The 26,242-nt window shown below is 42.9% G+C and overlaps 1 protein-coding gene across 1 annotated transcript in view; it reads right to left on the bottom strand.

Moving 5' to 3' along the window:
* Positions 1-26,242, bottom strand: part of LOC121307884 (GTPase IMAP family member 8-like) — a 43,934-nt gene that overhangs the window by 5,767 nt on the left and 11,925 nt on the right. The window contains exons 2-3 of the mRNA XM_041240200.1: positions 5,696-6,292; positions 2,169-3,444 (exon numbers count right to left, since the gene is read on the bottom strand). Of these exons, the coding sequence (XP_041096134.1) occupies positions 2,169-3,444; positions 5,696-6,287 (1,868 nt within the window). The 5' untranslated portion in view covers positions 6,288-6,292. The remainder of the gene's footprint in view (positions 1-2,168; positions 3,445-5,695; positions 6,293-26,242) is intronic.

Below are 26,242 nucleotides of genomic sequence, written 5' to 3'. Positions count from 1 at the left end.
AACCCTTTCTTCTAGTAGTGTTGCCGCGATCATCTCCATTACGTGGGTGTTTCGAAACCCTTTCTTCTACCAGTGTTTCAGCGATCTCTTTTATGGCTACAGACACTTCCTGCACTCTGCTGGAGTGCCATTACTAGCAGGGATGTGCATTTTTGGAAATTTCAGTTCAGTTTCCCTTTTAAAACGCAGTTGTTGATTCGTTTATTGTTTTTGTTTTTACAAAATGGAGGCTACTGAGAAAATTCTGGATACGATCAGATGATCTCAAATGCAGCAGTACAGAGCCCTGAGGGGACTATTTTCTAAATCCCACCCCCTCCCCGCCTCGCACTACCAATACGTTTCTTGCATGTGTTATCCCGCTCCCACCCGTAACAACCTCAGATCTCACAAAATACCACGATACCCCATCCTATTAAAAAAACAAAAACAAAACAGTTGATTAATATATTATAAACCTAATTATTAGACACAATTTTTCCCACTAAAATGAGTCCCCACAGAAATCCACGGTAAAATTTCCTAAAATCTGCAAAGAAAAAACTTTTTACTGAAAAACAGTGTAAATCTGGTATTTTGATAACATCTAAACCAAGGTAGCCCTTCAGATGTTTAATTAATAAACAAATGTAATATGTTGATCTAAATAAAAAAAGTAGACAAGCACATACATTTTTACCACACTTCACACGTTTTGCAACAGAAAAGCCTCCTGCATGTTTTATTTAGAGCTATGGACTGTGGTGGTGGTGTTTTTTTTAATGCCGACCTTGCTATCTGGTCACCTCAGTTGCCAATGTTTGAGAAACAGAGCGTTCTAGGCTAACACCACGCACTGAATTGTTCTTGTCACATCTCATTCATTGTAAAGAAATGGTTGGAAACTCTGATCCAATCAGAAACCATCTCTTTTGTTTCTATTACACATAATATGTATTTTATGTATCTATGGTAATTGTTACCTTCTTATACCGTAAAACGTTTTTTTAAGACATTTCCACCACATTTTGAATTGACTCTAATCAATCGGATACGATTGAACATTGTGGGCAGAGGCTAATTCCGTGATTGTTTTTAAATCGTGGAAGCATGGAGGGACTATTAAACATTATTTACTTAAGCCATGTAGAAAAATGCTTTAGACATCCAATCTCATTCTATCACTTTCATAAATTTAGTTAAGCATTAAAATGTAAAAGAAAAACATGCTTTATGTTTTCAGAACTTTGAAACATACCATGCATCGTTGACTACAGCTGAAAATGTATTCCAAATATCTGACTGTGTTTTCTTCTCGACTCTAGAGTTTATTGTATTAAAACAATACATACGGTTTTTAAGCTCCATTTTGGTTCCATTTTTTTCTTAAAAAAATTAAACGGTTAACCACAAATCTCTAATTGAATCCTTGCAATGAAAGACTATGCACGTGCATTTTCAACGTTCATCATCATTTTGTATTTTAAGTTCTTAAGACAATGTCCCAAGTCCCTGTATTCTACATGTAGTGTTTGATCAATGATATTTTATATAAAATAATTCAAATAATGGACCTTGTGTGATGGAATTCAAATGTCAGAACATGGTGTGTAAAAACTACTGACAATATTAATGAAGCTCAGATATGATTCTTCATCTCGAGGATTCAGTTACTGGATTAGTCACGCAGGAACCTCTCTGCTGTTTCTTTTAGTGCTTCTATTTGTATGTCTGCTTTTCGTGCTTCTTCTCGTGTTCTTTCCTCTATTTCTTTATCTAGTTCGTCTAGTGCTATTGCTTTTTCTTTTGTTTCTTTTGCTATCCTTCGTTCTGCTGCTTTTGATCCAACAGCTGCTGCTGCTGCTTCTCCTGCTTTCACTGCTAATTCTTTTGCTCCTACTAGTGCTCCTCCTACGAGTCCTACTACTACTCCTACTGGTGCTGCTGCTGTTCCTAATACTCCTCCCACTACTGCTCCTCCTTTTCCTGCTGCTTCTTCTCCTAATTCTGAACCTACTACTGGTCCTGCTACTGCTCCTGCTGCTGCTCCTCCTACTGCCCCTGCTACTAGCCCTGCTACTGCTCCTGCTGCTCCTGCTACTAGTCCCAGCAGAACTTTTCCTATTTTTACTCCCGGAGAAATTTGTTCTGTAACATTAGAGGATATTTCTGCCATTCTTCTGGCATACTTTTCCATTGCTTCCTTCTTTATCTCATTTATTCTGTTCCTCTTTTCCTCTAGCACTCTCTCTATCTTTTCCTCCAGCTCTTTTTCTCTCTGTTTCATCTCTTCCTCTTTTTTTTGTTGTTCCTCAATCTGTGTCTTTCTTCTTTCTTCATACGCGTCCCTCATTCTTTTCCTCTTTTCCTCCAGCTCTTTTTCTCTCTGTTTCATCTTTTCTCTTTTTTGTTGTTCCTCAATATCTGTCTTCATTCTTTCCACTGACTTTCTTTTGTACTCTTTCTCCAGCTCTCTTGTCCTTTTTTCCTCCAGTTCTTTTTCTCTCAGCTTCATCTCTTTGTCTCTTGCTTGTTGTTCCTCAAGCTCTTTCTTCAATCTTTCCACTTTCTTTATTTTGTACTCTTCCTCCATCCTTTTCCTCTCTTTCTCCAGCTCCTTTTCTTTCTCTCTCATCTCTTCTTCTCTTTTTTGTTGCTCTTCCTGCTCTTTCTTTTTTCTTTCTTCATTCTTTCTCTCAAACTTTTCTTTCATTATTTTCCTCTCTTCCTCTAGCTGTCTTTTAATCTTGTCCTCCTCCTCCTTTTCTCTCAGTTTCCTCTCTCCTTCTCTTTGTTTTCCTCCCTCTTCCAGCTCCCTCATTATCCTCCCCTGCTCTCGTCTGATCACTGCTTCTGCTCTCCGGTACATCTCACTGGTGTAGCAGCCATCTCCATTAGCCTTCACCATGCTGTCTATCTTCTCCAGTAGCTCAGTGACCTGGGTGCGGTCTCTCAGGTTTTCATTGTTCAAGATGTGATACCGGTCCTCACACTTCTTCTTAACTAGCTTTTTGAGGTCCTTGTCCTCCTCTAGAAATGTTTCAATTGTCTTGCCTTTCAGTTTGTCTGCATGAGTGAAAAGGACCATTGTGTACTTTGCTGCCTCCTGCCCAAAGATCTCCTGGATCAGCTTCACTGCTTTCTTCTCTTCCTTTGTGAATCGATCAACCTTTATCACCAGGAGGAAAGCGTGGGGTCCTGGGGCAGACAGGGCGATGCTCATAGTGATCTCTTTTCTTATATCTTCTTGCGAGAGAGCGGTGTCATACAAGCCTGGCACGTCAACCACTGACACGTGTCTGCCAGCCACCACCCCTTCTCCCTTCTCACACGTCCTTGTTATTGATTTGGCAGCAGCTTCAGATAGAAACATGTTTTTGCCCAGGATGGTGTTTCCAGTGGCACTCTTACCATTACCAGTCTTCCCAACCATCACCAGCCTCAGCTTCCTGTTTTCAGATGCTGCTGCAAAAAAAAAAAAAAAAAAAAAAGTTAAATTTCCAGGGATGGTACTGGACCAACTGAGAACATTTTTTTCTTGTAAACCATGATTGCACTTTTCAGTTACTCAGTATTACTTTAATGTAGACAAATGTTAGAATATGAGAGCATGGGGCTACCAAGTGGTGCATTCAGTAAAGGCGCTCCATGTGGAATGCAGGATGTGCCCTATATGGGGAGCGCCAGTTCAAGTCCAGGCTATGTCACTGCCGACCGTGACTGGGAGTTCCCAGGGTGCATCGCCCAGGGAGGGTGGGTTTAGGTCGGCCAGAGTACCCTTGGCTAACCGCGCACCAGCAACCCCTGTAGTCTGGTGGGGCACCTGGAGGCTGGCTGGACCAATTATTATCAGGGCAATTTGTCTCCAGGACTAATTATCAGGGGTGCCAATTGTCAGCAGGACCAATTGTCGGGAATTAATTTTCTCAGGGCCAAATGTCACAGACCCCTAAAATATAATACATTGAAGGATACCTGCCCAACAGTTATGTATTTTAGTGTTTGGCAAAAACAACATTCCTGATTTGTATTTTTTTATTTTGTTGAGTAGAGAATTTATTATTGATTGCCTTTGAAACGACACTCCAATACAACCTGCCTTTTCAAACACAAATCTGTTTCAATGTTGATGGCATTCCTTCATGCAGAAATAGCTCCTTCAATTGGAGGAAAAAATCTTCAATCACACAGTACAGAGGTTAACACCATTGAGCGCAGGCTGCAGCATTGACATTCTAACAGCAGTATCCTGCAATTTTCGTGGATTAAGGCTTGTCATGGTTACTATACAACCATGTTCTTTCTTTTAGAGTGTCAAATATACAATCATTTGGCAAAGACATGACAAACGCATACTGTATATAACATCACAAATTGCCTGTAACCTATATTAGGTACTTGAGATTTCATTACAGTATATTAGTCCATGGGCCAGACCAGATATTAGTGCAATCTGAGTTGGTAAAATCTCATTGTGTTTTTTGGAAAGGATCAATGTCTATGGAATATATTTTTCAAGATTTTCTTTTTTTTAATCAAGGGAGGCAAGACTTTGGAAATATCTCCAGCCTTGCTGGGTTTTTCTCGTTCTAATGTAAAGCCCTGCCCATTGAGTGATTTATGGCCCAACAAGCCCCACCCCTTCCGGTGATGCACTTTCAAAACAATAAGCTTTTTATAGATTCAAGGCTCTTTTATATATATTATATATATATATATATATATATATATATATATATATATATATATATATATATGATATGCACACACACAGGTTTTAGGGAAATATGAAAATAAAACATTAGAAGAGCCAATCAAACTGTTTACATGTTTGTATACAAACTGTATACATATACAGCTGTATACATGTTTCACCCTTTTTGGGGCTCATCAGTACAGCACAACTGTGCTTCGAGATCAGAAAGGCTCAGGAGAGTAAGTAAAAACAAGTAGCTTTCGAGTTAAGGTGAATGAAAGCAATACATTTAAAAACACATGGGTGGTAGGGAAATATGCAAATAAAGCATTACTTATCTAGAAGTAGCCATATTATCTGCTTATAAACGGCTCTGCGAAAAATTCTTCAAACAGCACAGTTTAAAAAAGCCTTTACTGTAGCATGATAATTGTATCTTTTAGGGTACTCCATACAGCCAATAATAGTCAGAATCACTATTAAACCATTAGGTTACCATGCTTAACTATTCTTTCGTTTCAGGGTTGTGGTGTGTTTTTTTAACAATATATAGTTTTGATTTGCAATATTTACCAAGTAGAAACCCAGTTAGAACGACCTTGAATACACAAATTCTCCTTCTTGAGAATCGCAAATAGGAGAATATATTTGAAAATCGCATAATATCTCCTCAAATGTTTGAGTATAGAGCCCAATGTATGAAATCTAGCAAAAACTGGGTTGCAATTTCATATATAAATGACCACATCTCATTTCCAAGATTGTATTCTGATGGCTGTTAATAGTTTGGTCATGTATTCCCCTGGTCTAGCAACACTATTCAGTGTGCAATGACAGTCAGAAAAGTCCAGACCTGCCCATCATAATGCCTATCCAGCTGCAAATAAGTCGCTGTATAGAAAATAAATCTAATTGTTTATTAATAAGTAAATAACTTTATTTTCACATCCTGTGCAGCCGGGAGAACCAGAAAAAAAGTATAAAACTCAAATCTGTGTGTCTCATAATTGTGTCACTTACAATCTGAGGGTGGCTTTTGACATTCCTGGATTAGACCAATCTTGTTTTTTTCTACCATGCTGTCTATTTTCTCCAGCAGCTCATTGACCTGGGTGCGGTCCTGCATGTTATCATTGTTGAAGACGTGGTACCTGTTTCCAAACTTCTTAACAAGCTGCTGGAATTCCTTATTTTCTTTTATGAACTCCTCAATCGGTGTGCCTTTCAGTTCATCCCCACGTGTGAAAAGCAGGATGGTTTTCTTCACAACTTCCTCACCAAACTTCTCCTGCAGCAGGTCTACTGTTTTCTTTTTTACCCCTGCCATTTGTCCCAGCTGCATCACCAGGAGGAAAGCGTGGGGTTCAGGAGCAGAGAGATCAAGACATTTCAGAATCTCCTGTTCAGCTGCCTTAGGGGTCTGTGTGTCAGAGATGCCCGGTGTGTCAATCACAGCTACAGGCCTCCCAGCAGCTTCCCCTGTCCTCTTCTCACACGCCTTCGTCACCAAACCAGCAGAAAACTTGGATAAAAACACCTTCTTGCCAAGGATTGTGTTTCCTGCTGCACTCTTCCCAGCTCCAGTCATCCCAACCAGAACAAGCCTCAACATTCTGACTGAAAAAAGAAAAAAATTGAAAATCAGCATTGTGTACTTAGGTCCTCAAATTCACTTTCAGATTAATTTAACAAGTTGTTATTATTTGATTTCTTAGCAGACAAGTAATATTATTTGTGCCTATAAACTTAAAAATAAAACAAATAAATCTATTTTTTAGGCGGTTAAACGAGGCAGTCTTCCCAGCGACAGCGTGTGGAAGCGACAGCGAGTGGGAGAAGTACAGACGTGGAAAAGAGCAGAGCAGTTTAGAAGCAGTAAGGAGAAATTGCATCTTTAATTGCTTTAATCAGAAAACACAGGACATTGGGGAAACACAGCAGCAGCTCAAAGTCAAACAGCTGCGTGTGTTTTTCTGATAACAAACAAGCTGAAACTCGGGGCAGCTGATTCAAATTCAGCGCAGTTATAAGACACGGGCGAGGGAAGGAGTCAACAGCACAGCAGAACAACGCAGTTAAACGAGGCAGTCTTCCCAGCGACAGCGAGTGGGAGAAGTACAGCCGTGGAAAAGTACAGCGCAGTTTAGAAGCAGTTTGAAAGCAGGTTGACGGCTGCAGAAGAAACTAAACTTCAAAAAAAAAAACTCAATATGGTCTTCAAGCCAGTAATCTGTGACACCTGCTTGATGTGGGAAATCCGAGAAAACCCAGCGGAGCTAAACCAAGTGTGCGTAAAGTGCCGTGCGATCCAGGATTTGCATAAACTAGTAAGTATGCTAGAAATGGAGCTGGAAGAAGTGAGACAGCAACAGGATCTTGAGGAACTGGCACACCCACAATTCATGGAAGTCTGCATTACCCCTAACAGACTGAAAGCCAACAGGGAGATAGAAGGTCAGAACAGCTGGGTTCAGGTAGGCAGAAGCAGGGGAAAAAAGAAACTTCCTCAAACACAACCACCAGAAATCAAAACAACCAACAAATTTGAGTCACTTCAGAATTTTGATGAGCAGAACCAACAACAAGAGAACCAAAGGAACAACATCCAGGACCCTACTGACAGTGGTGACCAGACAGCAAAAAGAAGGGAGGTCATGATTGTTGGGGACTCCATATTGAGAAACACAGCAAGTTCAATTCGCAGTTTGGACCCCTTTACTACAACAGTGTGCTGCCTTCCGGGAGCCTCGGTCAAGCACATCACTGAGAACGTGGACAGGCTCCTAGAACGAACAGGAGACGACCCGGTAGTAGTCGTCCACATCGGTACAAACAACATTGGAAGAGACAGACCAAAATCCCTGCAAAACAAATTCAGAGAGCTAGGAAGGAAATTAAAAGAGAAAACCAAAACTGTGGTATTTTCTGGTATACTACCGGCACCTTGCAAAGGACCTTATGGACAGCTGGAAATAATTAATCAAAACAAATGGCTGAAGACATGATGCACACAGGAAGGCTTCACCTAGCTTGATCATTGGACCACATTCTACAACGAGGACTATCTGTATAGACGGGATGGACTGCACTTAAATAACAAGGGAACCAGTCTACTTGGAGAAAAGATCCTCGAGCAGGTTCAGAAGCATTTAAACTAGAAAGGAAGGGGGGAGAAATCAACAAAAAAACAGAAGGGAAACCGCATCAAAACAAGAACAACAACTCAGGTAAGACAACCATTAAATGTATTTATATAAATGCTAGAAGTATCAGAAACAAAATTCTAGAACTTGAAGCTACTGCACTAACAAGTCACTATGATGTGATAGGTGTTACAGAAACTTGGTTGTCTGAGAGTGATGGGGACGAATATAATATTTGTGGGTATACACTGTATAGGAAAGACAGGCAGGACAGAAGAGGAGGAGGGGTAGCGCTATACATAAGAAACAGTCTTGAAGCCCAGGTGTTAAACCTGGACAAAGAAAATAAAACCGAATCAATATGGGTCAGAATAACAGACAAAAATTCAAAGGGCATAATAATAGGAGCATGCTATAGACCGCCAGATTCAGATGGTGAGCACAATAATCTGTTATACAATGACATTAAACGAGGCAGTCTTCCCAGCGACAGCGAGTGGAAGCGACAGCGAGTGGGAGAAGTACAGGCGTGGAAAAGTACAGAGCAGTTTAGAAGCAGAAAGGAGAAATTGCATCTTGAATTGCTTTAATCAGAAAACAGAGGACATTGGGGAAACACAGCCGCGTGTGTGTTTTTCTGATAACAAACAAGCTGAAACTCGGAGCAGCTGATTCAAATTCAGCGCCGTTTTGAGACACGGGCGAGGGGAGGAGCCGACAGCACAGCAGAACAACACAGTTAAACGAGGCAGTCTTCCCAGCGACAGCGAGTGGAAGCGACAGCGAGTGGGAGAAGTACAGGCGTGGAAAAGTACAGAGCAGTTTAGAAGCAGTTAGAAAGCAGGCTGACAGCTGCAGAAGAAACTAAACTTCAAAAAAAAAAATCCTCAACATGGTCTTCAAGCCAGTAATCTGTGACACCTGCTTGATGTGGGAAATCCGAGAAAACCCAGCTGAGCTAAACCAAGTGTGCGTAAAGTGCCGCGCGATCCAGGATTTGCATAAACTAGTAAGCATGCTAGAAATGGAGCTGGAAGAAGTGAGACAGCAACAGGATCTTGAGGAACTGGCACACCCACAATTCATGGAAGTCTGCATCACCCCTAACAGAATGAAAGCCACCAGGGAGATAGAAGGTCAGAACAGCTGGGTTCAGGTAGGCAGAAGCAGGGAAAAAAAGAAACTTCGTCAAACACAACCACCAGAAATCAAAACAACCAACAGATTTGAGTCACTTCAGAATTTTGATGAGCAAAACCAACAACAAGAGAATGAAAGGAACAACATCCAGGACCCTATTGACAGTGGTGACAAGACAGTAAAAAGAAGGGAGGTCATGATTGTTGGGGACTCCATATTGAGAAACACAGCAAGTTCAATTCGCAGTTTGGACCCCCTTACTACAACAGTGTGCTGCCTTCCGGGAGCCTCGGTCAAGCACATCACTGAGAACGTGGACAGGCTCCTAGAACGAACAGGAGACGACCCGGTAGTAGTCGTCCACATCGGTACAAACAACATTGGAAGAGACAGACCAAAATCCCTGCAAAACAAATTCAGAGAGCTAGGAAGGAAATTAAAAGAGAAAACCAAAACTGTGGTATTTTCTGGTATACTACCGGCACCTTGCAAAGGACCATATGGACAGCTGGAAATAATTAATCAAAACCAATGGCTGAAGACGTGGTGCACACGGGAAGGCTTCACCTATCTTGATCATTGGACCACTTTCTACAACGAGGACTATCTGTATAGACGGGATGGACTGCATTTAAATAACAAGGGAACTAGTCTACTTGGAGAAAAGATCCTCGAGCAGGTTCGGAAGCATTTAAACTAGAAAGGAAGGGGGGAGAAATCAACAAAAAAAACAGAAGGGAGACCGCATCAAAACAAGAACAACAACTCAGGTAAGACAACCATTAAATGTATTTATCTAAATGCTAGAAGTATCAGAAACAAAATTCTAGAACTTGAAGCTACTGCACTAACAGGTAACTATGATGTGATAGGTGTTACAGAAACTTGGTTATCTGAGAGTGATGGGGACGAATATAATATTTGTGGGTATACACTGTATAGGAAAGACAGGCAGGACAGAAGAGGAGGAGGGGTAGCGCTATACATAAGAAACAGTCTTGAAGCCCAGGTGTTAAACCTGGACAAAGAAAATAAAACCGAATCAATATGGGTCAGAATAACAGACAAAAATTCAAAAGGCATAATAATAGGAGCATGCTATAGACCGCCAGATTCAGACGGTGAGCAAAATAATCTGTTATACAATGACATTAGAAATGTGTGTAGCAAAGGAGAAGCCATACTAATGGGGGATTTCAACTTCCCCCAAATAAAATGGGAAAACCCGGTGGGTAGCACGAAGGATGAAATAGAAATGGTGGAAATGACAAATGACTGCTTCCTAACACAATTTGTCAAGGCACCGACTAGAGGGGAGGCATGCCTTGATTTAGTCTTTTCAAATAACGAAGACAGAATAACTAAAACAGAGGTCAGAGAACCACTGGCAAACTCAGACCACAACATGGTCTCATTTGAAGTGTTTTTTAAAACCCCAAAAGTAATGACTAAAGCTAAGGTTTACAATTTTAGAAAAGCAAACTATGAAGGTATGAAACAGAGACTAACAGAAGTAGATTGGAGTAAAATAGAGAAAACACCCACAGAAGAAGGATGGTTGTTCTTCAAAAATGTAGTACTAGAGGCACAAAACAATTATATCCCTAAAGTAGACAAATCTAAATGTAAAACTAAATTGCCAAAATGGTTTAATAGATCAATTTAAAAAAATATTCAGCGAAAAAAGGCACTTTACAGAGCATTAAAAAAGGACCAAAAAGAAAGTACACAGAAAGAGTACACAGAACTGCAAACGCAAGTCAAAAAGGAAGTTAGAAAGGCCAAGAGAGAAATAGAAATGAACATTGCTAAGGGAGCTAAAACCAATTCCAAAATGTTTTTCCAATATTACAACAGCAAGAGAACATTCAAAGAGGAGATTAAATGTTTAAGAGATACAAATGGCAAAATCGTAGATGAAGAAAAAAAAATAGCAAATATATTAAATGATTACTTTTCACAAGTTTTTACAAAGGAAGATACTGACAACATGCCCCACATGTCATCCAGTTCCTATCCAGTTTTAAATAACTTTAGCATAACTGAGGCAGAAGTGTTAAAGGGACTAGGAGCTCTTAAAATAAACAAATCCCCTGGGCCGGATGAGATCCTCCCAGTAGTACTCAAAGAAATGAAAGAAGTAATTTACAAACCGCTAACCAAGATCATGCAGCAGTCTCTTGACACAGGGGTGGTACCGACAGACTGGAAAATTGCAAACGTAATACCGATCCACAAAAAGGGAAACAAAACTGAACCAGGTAACTACAGACCAATAAGCCTGACTTCTATTATATGCAAACTTATGGAAACTATAATAAGATCCAAAATGGAAAATTACCTATATGGTAACAGGGTCCTGGGAGACAGTCAACATGGTTTTAGGAAAGGGAGATCGTGTCTAACTAACTTGCTTGATTTTTTTGAGGATGCAACATCGATAATGGATAATTGCAAAGCATATGACATGGTTTATTTAGATTTCCAGAAAGCTTTTGACAAAGTCCCGCACAAAAGATTAATTCTCAAACTGAACGCAGTTGGGATTCAAGGAAACACATGTACATGGATTAGGGAGTGGTTAACATGTAGAAAACAGAAAGTACTGATTAGAGGAAAAACCTCAGAATGGAGTGTGGTAACCAGCGGTGTACCACAAGGATCAGTATTAGGTCCTCTGCTATTCCTAATCTACATTAGTGATTTAGATTCTGGTATAGTAAGCAAACTTGTTAAATTTGCAGACGACACAAAAGTAGGAGGAGTGGCAAACACTGTTGCAGCAGCAAAAGTCATTCAAAATGATCTAGACAAGATTCAGAACTGGGCAGACACATGGCAAATGACATTTAATAGAGAAAAGTGTAAGGTACTGCACGCAGGAAATAAAAATGTACATTATAAATATCATATGGGAGATATTGAAATTGGAGAAGGAATCTATGAAAAAGACCTAGGAGTTTTTGTTGACTCAGAAATGTCTTCATCTAGACAATGTGGGGAAGCTATAAAAAAGGCTAACAAGATGCTCGGATACATTGTGAAAAGTGTTGAATTTAAATCAAGGGAAGTAATGTTAAAACTGTACAATGCACTAGTAAGACCTCATCTTGAATATTGTGTGCAGTTCTAGTCACCTCGCTATAAAAAAGATATTGCTGCTCTAGAAAGAGTGCAAAGAAGAGCGACCAGAATTATCCCGGGCTTAAAAGGCATGTCATATGCAGACAGGCTAAAAGAATTGAATCTGTTCAGTCTTGAACAAAGAAGACTACGTGGCGACCTAATTCAAGCATTCAAAATTCTAAAAGGTATTGACAGTGTCGACCCAAGGGAATTTTTCAGCCTGAAAATAGAAACAAGGACCAGGGGTCACAAATGGAGATTAGACAAAGGGGCATTCAGAACAGAAAATAGGAGGTACTTTTTTACACAGAGAATTGTGAGGGTCTGGAATCAACTCCCCAGTAATGTTGTTGAAGCTGATACCCTGGGATCCTTCAAGAAGCTGCTTGATGAGATTTTGGGATCAATAAGCTACTAACAACCAAACGAGCAAGATGAGCCGAATGGCCTCCTCTCGTTTGTAAACTTTCTTATGTTCTTATGTTCATCTCACACAGCTGCTCTTCATCTCACACAGCTGCTCCTGATTTCACACAGCTGCTCCTGATCTCACACAGCTGCTCTTCATCTCACACAGCTGCTCTTCATCTCACACAGAGGAAGCATGTACTAACAGTGGAAGTGCAGCTGGATTGAGGGTGTTGCAGGAAGCATGTACTAACAGTGGAAGTGCAGCTGGATTGAGGGTGTTGGAGGAAGCATGTACTAACAGTGGAAGTGCAGCTGGATTGAGGGTGTTGGAGGAAGCATGTACTAACAGTGGAAGTGCAGCTGGATTGAGGGTGTTGGAGGAAGCATGTACTAACAGTGGAAGTGCAGCTGGATCGAGGGCTTTGCTTTGTTCTTTGTTCTGATTCAGTAGCAACATATGCTGTGTCTCATCCATAATGGTCTGTCAATTATAAATTTATGATAAACACTTTCTTTACACCCAGGTGAGGGACACAATTGGTATTATAATTCAGACTAAATTTAGTGAACATTAGCCTACTTATATCTGCATGAGGATAACTTAACAGCGTCTCTGTTACATTCAGATGTGCTTAGATATAAGGGTGTTTAAGTTTGTTAATGAATACTGGCTGAAGTTTAATTGAAATCCCTTTTAACCAGAAGCACTTAACAATGTGCACACATGTAACTCTTAGCTATGTCTAAAGTTAAATGGCTGGTAAATTCTTTATGAATTCAGCTGTAAACTTCCTCTGAAACAGCAGTCTGTCCACACATCATTTCTAAATAAAAATAAATACAAATTAGATGTGGTCACAGTCAACCAGAATTTGATTACATTGTTTTTTAAATAGTGTGATTGGAAAACTGGATTTTGACATATTTTCTTAATCGGGAGAAATTAAATACATACAAATCAGACTTCTTTTAACATAGAAAACTAGAATCTCTTCTAATGATCAGTGTGAGCATATCTTAGGGTTGCTGAAATTAGGTCTATGCCAACTCATGGACCTGGCATCTCGTGTAGGGGTTATACCCTTGGAGTCACGGCCGAAACTGCCAAAACTCCGAGAAATACTGAGGATTCCTGATGCACCTGTAACTGTGGAGACAGAGAGGGAGTGAAACACTGAGGAGTCTTGATGCACCTGTGGAGACAGAGAGAGAGAGTGAAACACTGAGGATTCCTGATGCACCTGTAACTGTGGAGACAGAGAGAGAGAGTGAAACACTGAGGATTCCTGATGCACCTGTAACTGTGGAGACAGAGAGAGAGTGAAACACTGAGGATTCCTGATGCACCTGTAACTGTGGAGACAGAGAGGGAGTGAAACACTGAGGATTCCTGATGCACCTGTAACTGTGGAGACAGAGAGGGAGTGAAACACTGAGGATTCCTGATGCACCTGTAACTGTGGAGACAGAGAGGGAGTGAGGGACTGTCTGAGAGAGAGAAGTGAGAAAGGGAGGGAGGGACTGTCAGAGAGAGAGGAGACAAAGGGAGGGAGATAACCCCTGAAGACCTCCTCTCAATGCACACAGACTGTCATTAGATAAACCAACAGTGGTTGCCAACAGTGATGAGTCTATTACAACACTGAGGTCTTTCTCTCGGTGAGCCTGTTCTAGTTCTATATCCCTGTAACTGAAGACAATGATTCTTGGTGGTAAATCTCCCTCCTGACCTGTGAAGACGTTAAGTAACGGTAACACAGTACCCTGGACTGGTTGGCCTGATACTTCATTCCCAGGGTTAAAAGGAAGTCTGTTATCTAGAAAGGGGTCGGAGCTTCAGTGCACGAACTCATCGACCCAGAAGGGAAACGATGCAGCAGCCGCAGATTGGAGGAGCAGCTGCAATTGTTTACCAAGGGGTCATGCGATGTGATCTGTTCCTTCGTTTATGGTTAAAGAACGATCCAGAAGGACCTGTATTGTGTTTATCGTCCTGTGAGTGTTTTGTTTGTTTGTCACTAATTGTTGCTGTTTGTTATTATTAGTAGACAGCTAACACGTTCCAGAGCTGCGCCAGAGGCCAGCGCTAACCCGGAACAGCACTGCACCTGTATCAAGATAAACTGTATTTACACCATGAGCACTAGAGCACTCACCAAGGACTGGGGACCGCGTTTGGATATTATGTGTGTGTGTACTTTGACTGTGTTTATTATATTTCGGACTGCAAACCCTTTATTTACAACAGTGCAATACATATTGCTATGTATTGCCTGGGATTTATTGTTTGGTCACCAGACCTGAATTACAACATTAAATCACTTACTTATTAGATTATCACCGTCTGTCTTTTCATTGCGCACCGCATCACTCCTACATCTGTACCCTGCAAACCACTTTGCCACAATCCCACATTTAAACTGCTGTGTTCCACTATGATGTTTATCTGTACACTGGAATGCTGCATTCTGCAAGCATGCTGTATTACCAATACCGAAGACACATGCATTCACAAGATAAGGGTTTGTTTTGTATATTGAAGTCTAGAACATCAACATCTGACCCTTTTGTTTAAACATTTGTCTACCAGACTGAGGTAGTTTTACTCAAATTGTATTATTAACTGATATATAACTAAATCTCTGCCAATTTAAATATATAACCCCCAAGAACACTTTTACAAACTATATAACTTTTCAATTGCAACGCATTAGCTGAACTGAGTTACATCTGATCAACGGAACTATTCCCAGTAGGAAAACTGCCAACAACAACTAATTCTGCAAGCCTTGGAGATCAACAAGCTGATCTCCATTTGAAAAGAACTATTGGTTATTGCGAGCCTATAGCGAGTATTTAGGTAGGGCTGTGTATTTTTTGTCTTTGCTTCTCTTACTGGCACTCAGGTGCTGACGTCATGGATTTCTGCAACGTTGTCCTGTCTCTCATTTAGCCTTGCAATCTGCTTCCGTGCTGCCTGCCTGTGCTTAATTAATCTGCATACCTGTCACCTCGGCAACCACTGATGCTGTCCTGCTATTGGCTCGACTTCAGGAAACCTACAAGCCTAACCTGCGGCATATAAAAATGGAGAAAGAAACTAGCAGAGGAGGGGAGGGGGAACTCATTGTGAAAGCATTGGGCAGAGCTGAGAGCTGAGAGTTGGGAGCTGGGAGCTGGGAGCTGAGAGCTGAGCGCTGAGAGCTGAGAGCTGAGAGCTGGGAGCTGGGAGCTGGGAGCTGGGAGCTGAGAGAGCTGGGAGAGCTGAGAGCTGAGAGAGCTGGGAGAGCTGGGAGCTGAGAGCTGAGAGTCGAGAGCCGAGAGCCGAGCCGACCCTGTCTTGCGAGATGAGTGTTAAATGTTTTTTGGTTATTTGTTATATAGTATTGCTCGCTCTCTGCTCTGCAGAGTGCTTACTAGCGATTGCAGGTCCACTCTGCCTTGTACTGTATGCTATTGTTTGCTTTTGAATTGTTTTAGTCTGTATGGTAGACGTTTTATGAGGTACCATTCCCCCTTGATATACTAATACTATAATCTATATTTACGCTATCGTGTTTGTATTTTAAACTCATATGTTTAGTTGTTGAGATGCTGTGGAGGTATCGTGGATATTGTGCAATAGATTTATAACAGATACTAAACTTCAAAGAGACGTTCCCTAGATAATTGCTGTTTCTAAATGACTGGGTTTTTCTTAAATTAAGTCTGTTTAAAAATAAATGTTACCTGTAAAACTGATATACACAACTGATTGATATTCTATATTAGCTACTTGTAAAGGGGAAAAATTGGGGAAACGCGAGTCATAGTCTACACATTTGGAGTGTTGATTTTGAATTAAGCTTGATTTGTGTAATATTGTTGTATTTGATTTCACTTTGACTTGTGTAATGTTTTACTGAGCTTCACTTTTTATTTATTTTGTTGTACTAAATACAATATTGTCTTGACACCCAGATTGACTTCAGAATGAGGATTTGTAAATCTGTTAATTGTTTAACTCTTGAGTGGTTGGTAGCGTTGATGTGTCTGCAATTAGTCCATTTATTCTAACCCTACTGTCCCATTTTCATTGATTTATTGTGAAATTTTGCACAATAATATTCCAGTGGTTTTTTTCCAGTTGTTATTTTAAATAAAACTATTTTTGAAACTTCCATTATGTCTCTGCCTCCTTGCATGGTGCACCATACTGTTGCTTACCCAATTAAAGAACCGCAGTATTCTGAATTCTAAAGTGAACTTTAAGGTTAACAAGATGACCTTGCCCTCTTTAAACACAATGTGGCGTAGTCGGTTTTTGGTCATAGGACCGTTTGAACAATTTATCCCCTTTAAGCCATGTAGTATCCCGCTACAAGATACACAATACAATGCATACAGCAAAGTGCCGTCTACATTGGAACTGCGGATCCGGAGAGCTGCAGTATTCATCGACACAGATTGACTTCTGTATATGGAAATGTGAGTGTGCAAGAAATGTATTATGTTTGTTTGGAATGTGCAACTAAAAAGGAGCTGCCTCATAAATGCAGAGAATTTCATCATTGCCCCATTTCTTTGTTAATTTGAATATATAATCAACTGAGGTTGATAACATATTATTAGTTTGCTACATCATGTCTAAACTAAATTAACATGGTAAAACTAATTAGCTGAATTAGGTACTGGAATGTTGGATTCCGTTCTGAATGGGAAGTTGAACTAATTCTCGTGCATATTGACATGATTGATTACAACGAGAAACGGGTATTGAAAATACTAATGCAAAGTAGACACTTTGTGTGATAAGACATGTTCAATATTAGTATATTAACCATGTATGCTAATGATGTTATGGTCGTTGAAATCTTTGGACTATGGAATCAATTAACTGCATATTACTATTCACACACACATCTCTAACCAATAGGTTTTGCAGCATAGTGTGTACAGTACTGTGTTGAGGTCACTGGGGAGCTTTGGCCTGACCAGACAGAGGTTCCCTGGACAGGGTTGTAGCCGCTAGTGCTGAGGAGCGCTAGGATATGATTAGTGAAATGGCTGAAGTTATTGAGTATGTCATAAAAAAGTATGTGAAATGGCAAAAAACAATGTTGGAGGATGGCTGGGATCCTAAATGGACTCCAGTGCAGCACCGAGAATGGTGGTTAGAGCAGGATAAGCATCGCACTGATAAGGGGATTGTAATTGCATGTAGTGTGCTGATCCAGGTGCAGGGAGCATTGACTACAGTGCTGGAGAAAGTGAAGCCATGTCAACAAGAAAATGCTCTATTGAAAAGGCCATTGAAGTTTATACAATGTTCTATGACTAAGGCAAGAAGGTGAGTTAGTGCAGGATTATGGAGTAAGGAAGTGAGAAGTGTATACAGATTGCTCAGGGGCAATGAACAGGATCAAGAGTTTGTGCAAGTGTTAATAAGTGGCCTCGGACCACACCTGCAAAAGTCAATTGAACTGGGAGTTAATCTCGGGAATTCATACAATGCGGTGATGGCCTGGGGAGGTATGGATGGAAACAGAAGAATAAAGAAGGAAAAGGGAATGTGAAGAGAGGAAGTGTAAGTGCAGTTAAGTGTGCTGGGAACTGAACATAAGTACGATGAGACAGACTGTTGAGGAGTTACAAACGTGATCCGATTTTGCAAAGGTAAATTGTAGTAAGTGTCTGTTAAGAATAAAGATTTGACTGAGCAGGAAAGTAATCGACACAGAATAGATGGCAGGTATAATATTTGGTTTCTAAAATGCAGAATTAAATCAACGTTTTATTTTCAAGAGTCTGCATATTGATGATTGTTTAGTTTGTGTTGAATTAAACAGGGAGATAGCATTTTCTTTGAATGGAGAACACTTGGTTTAATGAAGTACCGAAGTTACTAATATTAACTGGTTTTATTTGCACATATATGAGATGTTTTGTTTATGTTGGTCACAATTATTTTTTTACAGAGCTTCTAGCAGGAGAGGTGATGATAACTAGATTAATGTGGTAACTGAGACATTAATAAATCGTGAATGACATGTGATTATTGATGGTGCAGTGGTAAACTGCAGCTGTTGCAATTGTAATACAAGTCAGGGACTAAACTTGAAACAAACTAAGGGATCTAGATGAGAACAATAAAAATATTTTCGTGACTGAGATACCTGCGGGGTAACAAAGTGCCCGCCCCTGTGTATATTATCTGTTATGTGTTGCGTGTGGTGTGTTTAAATGTTGGTGTATAGACATTGGTACACGGGATATAAACGGGTCTGTGTAACACGAGTGTTTAAAATGTATATGTGTATTTAGGCACGAGGATTGCACAGCACTTCACGTGCAAGTAAAATGTAGTAATATGTGAGCACGGGGAATTGCACTTTATTAATTCACGTGCTGGGATTCAAGTGAATAATTAATTGGTAATTGAATCCCAGCACAATAGTATATATAGATGCACGTTGTCACATACTGGGGGTTGGGTGTTCGGTGAGCGGAGAACGGGATTGGAGACGGAGGAAATTAGTAGTAGTAGTCTGTTTTCGTTTGTCTATTTATTTTGGCGTAGAGTGCCGTGTCCTGTGTTTTTCGTGTTTGTTAAACCTTTTATTTTGTATTAAACCGGCGCCAACAGGCGTCTTCATCATTTCATTTCATCCGTCCTGTGTTTTGTGTATTTCATTACCTTTCCTGGTTCTGACGCCGCCCACTTCGGCCGTCTCTGTGACACGTGGTGTCCTGCGTGGGATAACAGCGCCTCCAAGCGTCAGACCAGGAGAGGTGTTTTGTCAAAAAAAAAAAAAAAAAAAAAAAAATAAAACATGGAAGGCTGGGACTGGAGAGATGGCTGCCAGGACCTGGAGGAGTTCCTCGGTGGTCTGGAGGACCAGGGCTGGTGCCTTGCCTGTGGGGAGTTTGGGCACCCGGTGGTGCGCTGCCCCTACCAGGAAGGAGAGGAGGAACTGCCGCAGGAGAGGAAGGTGAGGAGGTGGCAGAGAAGGGGAAAGGGGAAGAGGAAGGCAGAGGTCCCACCACTGTCTCCACAGCAGCACCAGTCTCCTGCAAGGGAGGAAGAGCCGCACCAGTCCCCTGCAAGTGAGGGAGAGCCGCACCAGTCCCCTGTATCAAGGGGAGACTACACACCGCTCCCACCTCCACCACCAGGAGACTACACGCCGCTCCTACCTCCATGGGCAGGAGCAGAGCAGCAGGAGCTGCCTCTGCCTCCGCCACCTCCACCGGCAGGAGCAGAGCAGCAGGAGCTGCCTCTGCCTCCGCCACCTCCACCGGCAGGGGCAGAGCAGCAGGAGCTGCCTCTGCCTCCGCCACCTCCACCGGCAGGAGGAGAGCAGCAGGAGCTGCCTCTGCCTCCGCCACCTCCACCGGCAGGAGCAGAGCAGCAGGAGCTGCCTCTGCCTCCGCCACCTCCACCGGCAGGAGCAGAGCAGCAGGAGCTGCCTCTGCCTCCGCCACCTCCACCGGCAGGAGCAGAGCAGCAGGAGCTGCCTCTGCCTCCGCCACCTCCACCGGCAGGAGCAGAGCAGCAGGAGCTGCCTCTGCCTCCGCCACCAGCAGAGGGTGAATGCCTGCTGGGTCCCTGTCCACCAGCAGAGGGTGAATGCCTGCTGGTATCACTTCCCCCACCAGCAGAGGGTGAATGCCTGCTGGTATCACTTCCCCCACCAGCAGAGGGTGAATGCCTGCTGGTATCACTTCCCCCACCAGCAGAGGGTGAATGCCTGCTGGGTCCCTGTCCACCAGCAGAGGGTGAATGCCTGCTGGGTCCCTGTCCACCAGCAGAGGGTGAATGCCTGCTGGGTCCCTGTCCACCAGCAGAGGGTGAATGCCTGCTGGTATCACTTCCCCCACCAGCAGAGGGTGAATGCCTGCTGGTATCACTTCCCCCACCAGCAGAGGGTGAATGCCTGCTGGTATCACTTCCCCCACCAGCAGAGGGTGAATGCCTGCTGGTATCACTTCCCCCACCAGCAGAGGGTGAATGCCTGCTGGTATCACTTCCCCCACCATCACGAGGAGAGGAGCTGGAGCTTCCTCTGCCTCCACCTCCATCAGGGGGAGAGGAGCAGGAGCTGCCTCTCCCTTCACCAGAAGGACCAGGACTAGATGCTGGCGGTCCTCAGCAGCCCTTGCATAGGCTGCTGAGGGAAGCACGGGGAAGAACCTCCCGGCTGCAGTGGCCGAAAAGAGGGCCAACACCCGCACCCCAGCTTGTCCTGACTGCCAGCCTCGCTTCGCCCAAGGATGCCAGCCTCGCTTCGCCCAAGGATGCCAGCCTCGCTTCGCCCAAGGATGCCAGCCTCGCTTCGCCCAAGGATGCCAGCCTCGCTTCGCCCAAGGATGCCAGCCTCGCTTCGCCCAAGGATGCCAGCCTCGCTTCGCCCAAGGATGCCTCTGCATCGCCTGGGGTTGCCCGCCGCTCTGCATCGCCTGGGGTTGCCCGCCGCTCTGCATCGCCTGGGGTTGCCCGCCGCTCTGCATCGCCTGGGGTTGCCCGCCGCTCTGCATCGCCTGGGGTTGCCCGCCGCTCTGCATCGCCTGGGGTTGCCCGCCGCTCTGCATCGCCTGGGGTTGCCCGCCGCTCTGCATCGCCTGGGGTTGCCCGCCGCTCCGCATCACAGCCGGAAGTACTGTGGCCGGAACCCCACGAAGGGGAGCTGCCGGCCACGAAGAAGGGGGAGGAGGTCTGGAGACCGCCAACCCCAGCAGCAGTTTCGCTGCCGGAGGAGGGGGAGGAGGTCTGGAGACCGCCAACCCCAGCAGCAGTTTCGCTGCCGGAGGAGGGGGAGGAGGTCTGGAGACCGCCAACCCCAGCAGCAGTTTCGCTGCCGGAGGAGGGGGAGGAGGTCTGGAGACCGCCAACCCCAGCAGCAGTTTCGCCGCCGGAGATCGTGGGGGAGGTCCGGAGACCTGCTCCCTCTGCAGTTTCTTCCCTGCAGGAAGAACGGTGGTTGAAGCCCCACCAAGGGGAGCTGCCGGCGCCGAAGAAGGGGGAAGGTCAGGAGACCACACCCCAAGCAGCCTTTCCGCTGCTAGGACTACCCTGGCAGGAGAATGCTATTGACAATTACGACCTGTGGGCCCCTGGAAGCCTCTGGTCCTGGCAAAGGACTTTGGGCGGGACTTTTGGGCTTTTAAAGGGGGAGGTGGCCATTGATTCTGGGCTTGTTGCCAAAGAGCAGGCAATATGCAGGATAAAGTGTGTGCTTTGTCACAGCAGGGGGTATATGTTACAAAGTGCCCGCCCCTGTGTATTATCTGTTATGTGTTGCGTGTGGTGTGTCAAATGTTGGTGTATAACATTGGTAATGGGATATAAACGGGTTTGTGTAACACAAGTGTTTAAAATGTATATGTGTATTTAGGCACGAGGATTGCACAGCACTTCACGTGCAAGTAAAATGTGTAATATGTGAGCACGGGGAATTGCACTTTAAGAATTCACGTGCTGGGATTCAAGTGAATAATGAATTGCGTAAGCTGAATCCCAGCACAATAGGCATGCACGTTGAGCAAATACTGGTGGTTGGGTGTTCGGTGAGCGGAGAACGGGTTTGTGGAGACGGAGGAAGTTAGGTCACCCATGTAAAATGTTTGTGTAGTGTGCCGTGTCCTGTGTTTTCGTGTTTCGCTTTAAACCTTTTATTTTGTATTAAACCGGCGCCAACAGGCGTCTTCATCATTTCATAAATCCGTCCTGTAGTTTTGTGTATTTCATTACTTTTCCTGGTTCTAGAAATGCCCATGCAAAATGCATGAACAAAATATTTTAGACAGTTGTACTTGATGTGTGTGTGATGTGAAATTAATTACAAGTGATACAGGTGCATGCACTATGTCAGCAGGCATAAGCAATTAGAAATGGATTCTGGCGAAAAATATACACATAAGACTATAGTCATGTTTTAGGTAACAACAGTTGAGCATAATATGCAGTCTCTGACCTGGGTGTTACATATGTATGTAATATATGTTTGCCTGTTGGCTATTACATGTTGACTTATTTGTGGGTTAGGACAACCTGTTAATAGGAAAAACCTGTTACATAAACTGTCACGAAGTGGGGCAGATGAGGGTATTGGCATAAAACCCTAGTTAAAGTCCAAGAGCGCACCAACAACATGTCAATTTAAGGTGCAAAGGAAAACAAACCATTAATAAAATCCACAAAATAGAGTAATGTTCTGTTTTCATTGTGTCATATTGGAAAATGATATTGGTAAGAAGTCAGTTTAGAATGATCATTTTATTAATAAATTGCTTGGGTTAGATTGGTTTTGCTTAAGCAAAAGATAAAGCAACATTTGAGAAAAGGCAGCTGTTTAACAGTATGTGATCTTTACATGAGTATGAATGGGAACAAGTAAACTGTTCACGAAATAGCAGAGTGCAGCTCAGACTGTGAACAGGGACAGGATCTGTCACAGTTTGAGAAAGGAAGCCAGTTTCAGTTCAGGAATTGATATAAGGGAGCAGATTAAAATAAAATATGGATCACAACGGCGATGCAATAGGACTGGAAGCTAGAAGTTTAGCTCAAAGAAGCAGTGTAAGATAACATGCTGGACGTGTTGCCAGAGAAAAGGCAATTTGCAGATACGATGCCTGGGCAGTTGTCTGGCAGCAGAGAAGTGTTAATAGTAAATATTGAAGGCACAGCTCACAGCTGCAAACTCACAATGAGTTTTAGAATGAATACAATTTTAAGCACTCTTTGGCTCCACAGGAATACATACTAATTGACTTTGTTTGTATTACAGGAACCCCAAGATGTACCCTAACCTATTTTGTGTTCACAGAACAATGACCAAGACAGGCCCCAGCGAAGAACTTGGAAAAGAGCCAATCCCACAATGGCTTGGTATGATAGGGAATAGCCCCTCAAATGAAAATTGTACAAAAAGAGTGAAAGAGAAAAAAAAAACCCATGCAACACCCACTAACCGCACACTAGAAAAATATTTCAACAATTAAACCAATGTTTTGAAAATTACGAACAACAAAGTACGATTGCTTCAATAAGTAGAACACGTAACCAATGTGACATATTGTCTGAATTAGTGGGATGGTTTGGGTCAGCCCAATCTACCACGAATGGAATAAACGCTGAATTCCGAGATAACGATGTAACAAATACATGGAATGCAAAAGGCATGGTGCATTCCGCCACGGGGATGCACCATGCAGCTAATGCAATACAATTAATGGTAAAGTCTATCAAAACCCTCTTACAGGCTATCAGGGATGATGTTAATGTAACACAACATGAAGAAAGGTGTTACCGTATGGGAATGGCCATGGGGAACCATTTTGACCGAAACATAAATAATCTCCTGTAGCAGGGGGAGATCTGTGCTGACTCTGCTGGCGTGTTCACTGTGCTGCAGGAAGAGGGCAGCAGTCGTCCAACAACCGCCTGTGAGTCATGGCAGTGACACGGGGAGGTGGGAAAGTGGGTGTGTGGACTTCCCCCCTCTCTGAATGGCTGAGAGGTGGGTCTTGGGGGAGATTGTTAGCTCTATAAGTTAACGCTCTGTTGTTTCCTCAGGTCTGCCCTTTTAAATGCACCGAGAGTGCGGAAATGCTGGTCCACGACCGAGAAGCAGTTGGAGAGAACAGAACGGAGGTTCAGAGCGAGACAGTGAGGGCGGGGAACCCTTGGGCAGACCCCTGAATAAGTATAGCTGAGCAGGCTAGGTAGCCGGCAGCGTAGGACGGTGATCCAGGTCGCACGGGCAGTGGCGACCGGGATATTGCTGCAAAGTGCAGCACCTTTTTTTTATAGTTTTGTTACTGTTTTGTTTTCCCTTTTACTTTCTGCCTTCTATTTTTGAATTATTGTTTGAAGCACCTGTGAGTGCACGTGCACCCTGAACTGTCGTACCATCATATGGTATTCCCGTGGTTCTGTTTACCATAGTTGGTAAGCAGACCACAGACCAACAGGGCTAAAAAGAAATAAGGCACCCTTCAAAATAAAACTGGGCACCTGTGTGGTGTTTTCAAGTACACCTGTCTGTCTCCTGGTCAGTGAATTACCCACAACCCTTCCACACTCCTCTTTGGACATTTACCAGTGTCGCATAGAAAATCTCTCCAACATGTTAAGGCAGGTGGTTTAGGTATCGAATGGGCTGCTGATGTATGGAACTCCATCCTCACCCGTATCGAGGCCTATATCATACCATTAATATCACCTATCAAATTTGAATACCCTCGGGAACTTCTAGAGTACCTGCGGTGGTAAAGGGGGTTCAACCATTGGGCCAACAAGAAGGTAACCATGCATATACTTTGTACAATGTGGGGTGGGTAGGAAATTATAGTTTGTACAGCCTTGTTTGTTGTACCCAATATAACGACATTGTAATGCATATATACTAACGCGATGACTATAGCACTCGTTTTCCTCGCTGCTGTTTCCACTTAACGGCTTTGAACGAATGACACATTGATGCATCACCACTGTACTTACATCTATGTGAGCAAGAACATGTGAAACAATTGTCTTTTATTGTATATATGTGAACTACACAGTCACACTGGGGTCCACAATAATACATCCATTATGGCCGGCAACAATAGATCACAGGAAGTCTAGCAGAAGTACATGCATGTATCAGGACATTGCAAAGATTGTCAAAACCTGGAGCTCGAGTCGCGAGCGGGATTTTGGTTTGGAGTTGATAATGATTATGTTTAGCCACATGAAACATGCCACGAGGCGCCGACGATGTGAACGCCATATTACTCAAGGAGTAAGGTCAACATTAATGATTTAAAAGAAGAGGACACCTCAATACAAGTACTGGTGACCTCTGCCTTGAGGTACAGAAGACAGAGAATGAGCAAAAGGACAAAGGTATGGCCCTTTGACTAAATGGTCTGTAGGAGCCAATTTGCTTTTCTGGCTCACTGCACATGCGCAATGAAGAGACTAAGAACAGAGGATGGAAAGATACCAGCAATTGACTTGTACAAAGAGTGCAAGAACAATGGAAGATTATAAAGTGTGGAATGTGTGCAAAACTGTTCTGGTTAAATAAAAGATACACAGATGAAGTGCCGGCATTGAGTGATGCAACCCCTGTGGAGAATGTTCAAGGTTACTTATGCAAACTGTTAATATGCTAATAGTGTTATTGCGAATTCACTAACATGGTTGCGTGCAGAATGCTACATATATTTCTTGCTGATACAGACGCATAGGGGCAAGTGCTGGTAACCTTTGCCTCATGTCGTGGACCGTCTATTCGAAGGTCCAAGAGGCAGCCAATACCCAGGTCAGCACTTGTAGGCTTAAAGAGGATCACGTGATGTTTCCAAGGCAGGACGGTCTAGTGCAAGATGACTGTTTTGCCTTTCATAGCCTGCTTTGCTTCTCATATACTGTTTTGTTTTGCTACTGTTCACACAAAATGTTCTAGTGCACCGTGACTTTGTTTTGCTTTGATGCAGTTGCGCTTGTAAAAGATTAGGGAGAGAATTTGTTCAAGGTTGCTGTGTTTGTGTGAGAACTGCTGCTGATCGGAGTCATCAGTCATTCCATACAACAGGAGATTTCCCCCCATTACACTTCTGAATCACAGGTTACGTCAATGTACAGTATGAAGATTTCCTCCAAATCATGAAGCCGTATTAATTTAACCCTGTTCCCATAGTAACAAAAAGCACGTGATTGATGCCAATATTTCAATGTAGTTATCCATGGTTTCTACATAATAAAAGCTGGTGAAGA

This window comes from Polyodon spathula, chromosome 60 (assembly GCF_017654505.1).
Source record: "Polyodon spathula isolate WHYD16114869_AA chromosome 60, ASM1765450v1, whole genome shotgun sequence".
In the NCBI taxonomy this organism is placed as follows: Eukaryota; Metazoa; Chordata; class Actinopteri; order Acipenseriformes; family Polyodontidae; genus Polyodon; species Polyodon spathula.
The sequence above is the reverse complement of the archived record's forward strand: the minus strand, read 5'-3'. Positions and strand labels throughout refer to the sequence as shown.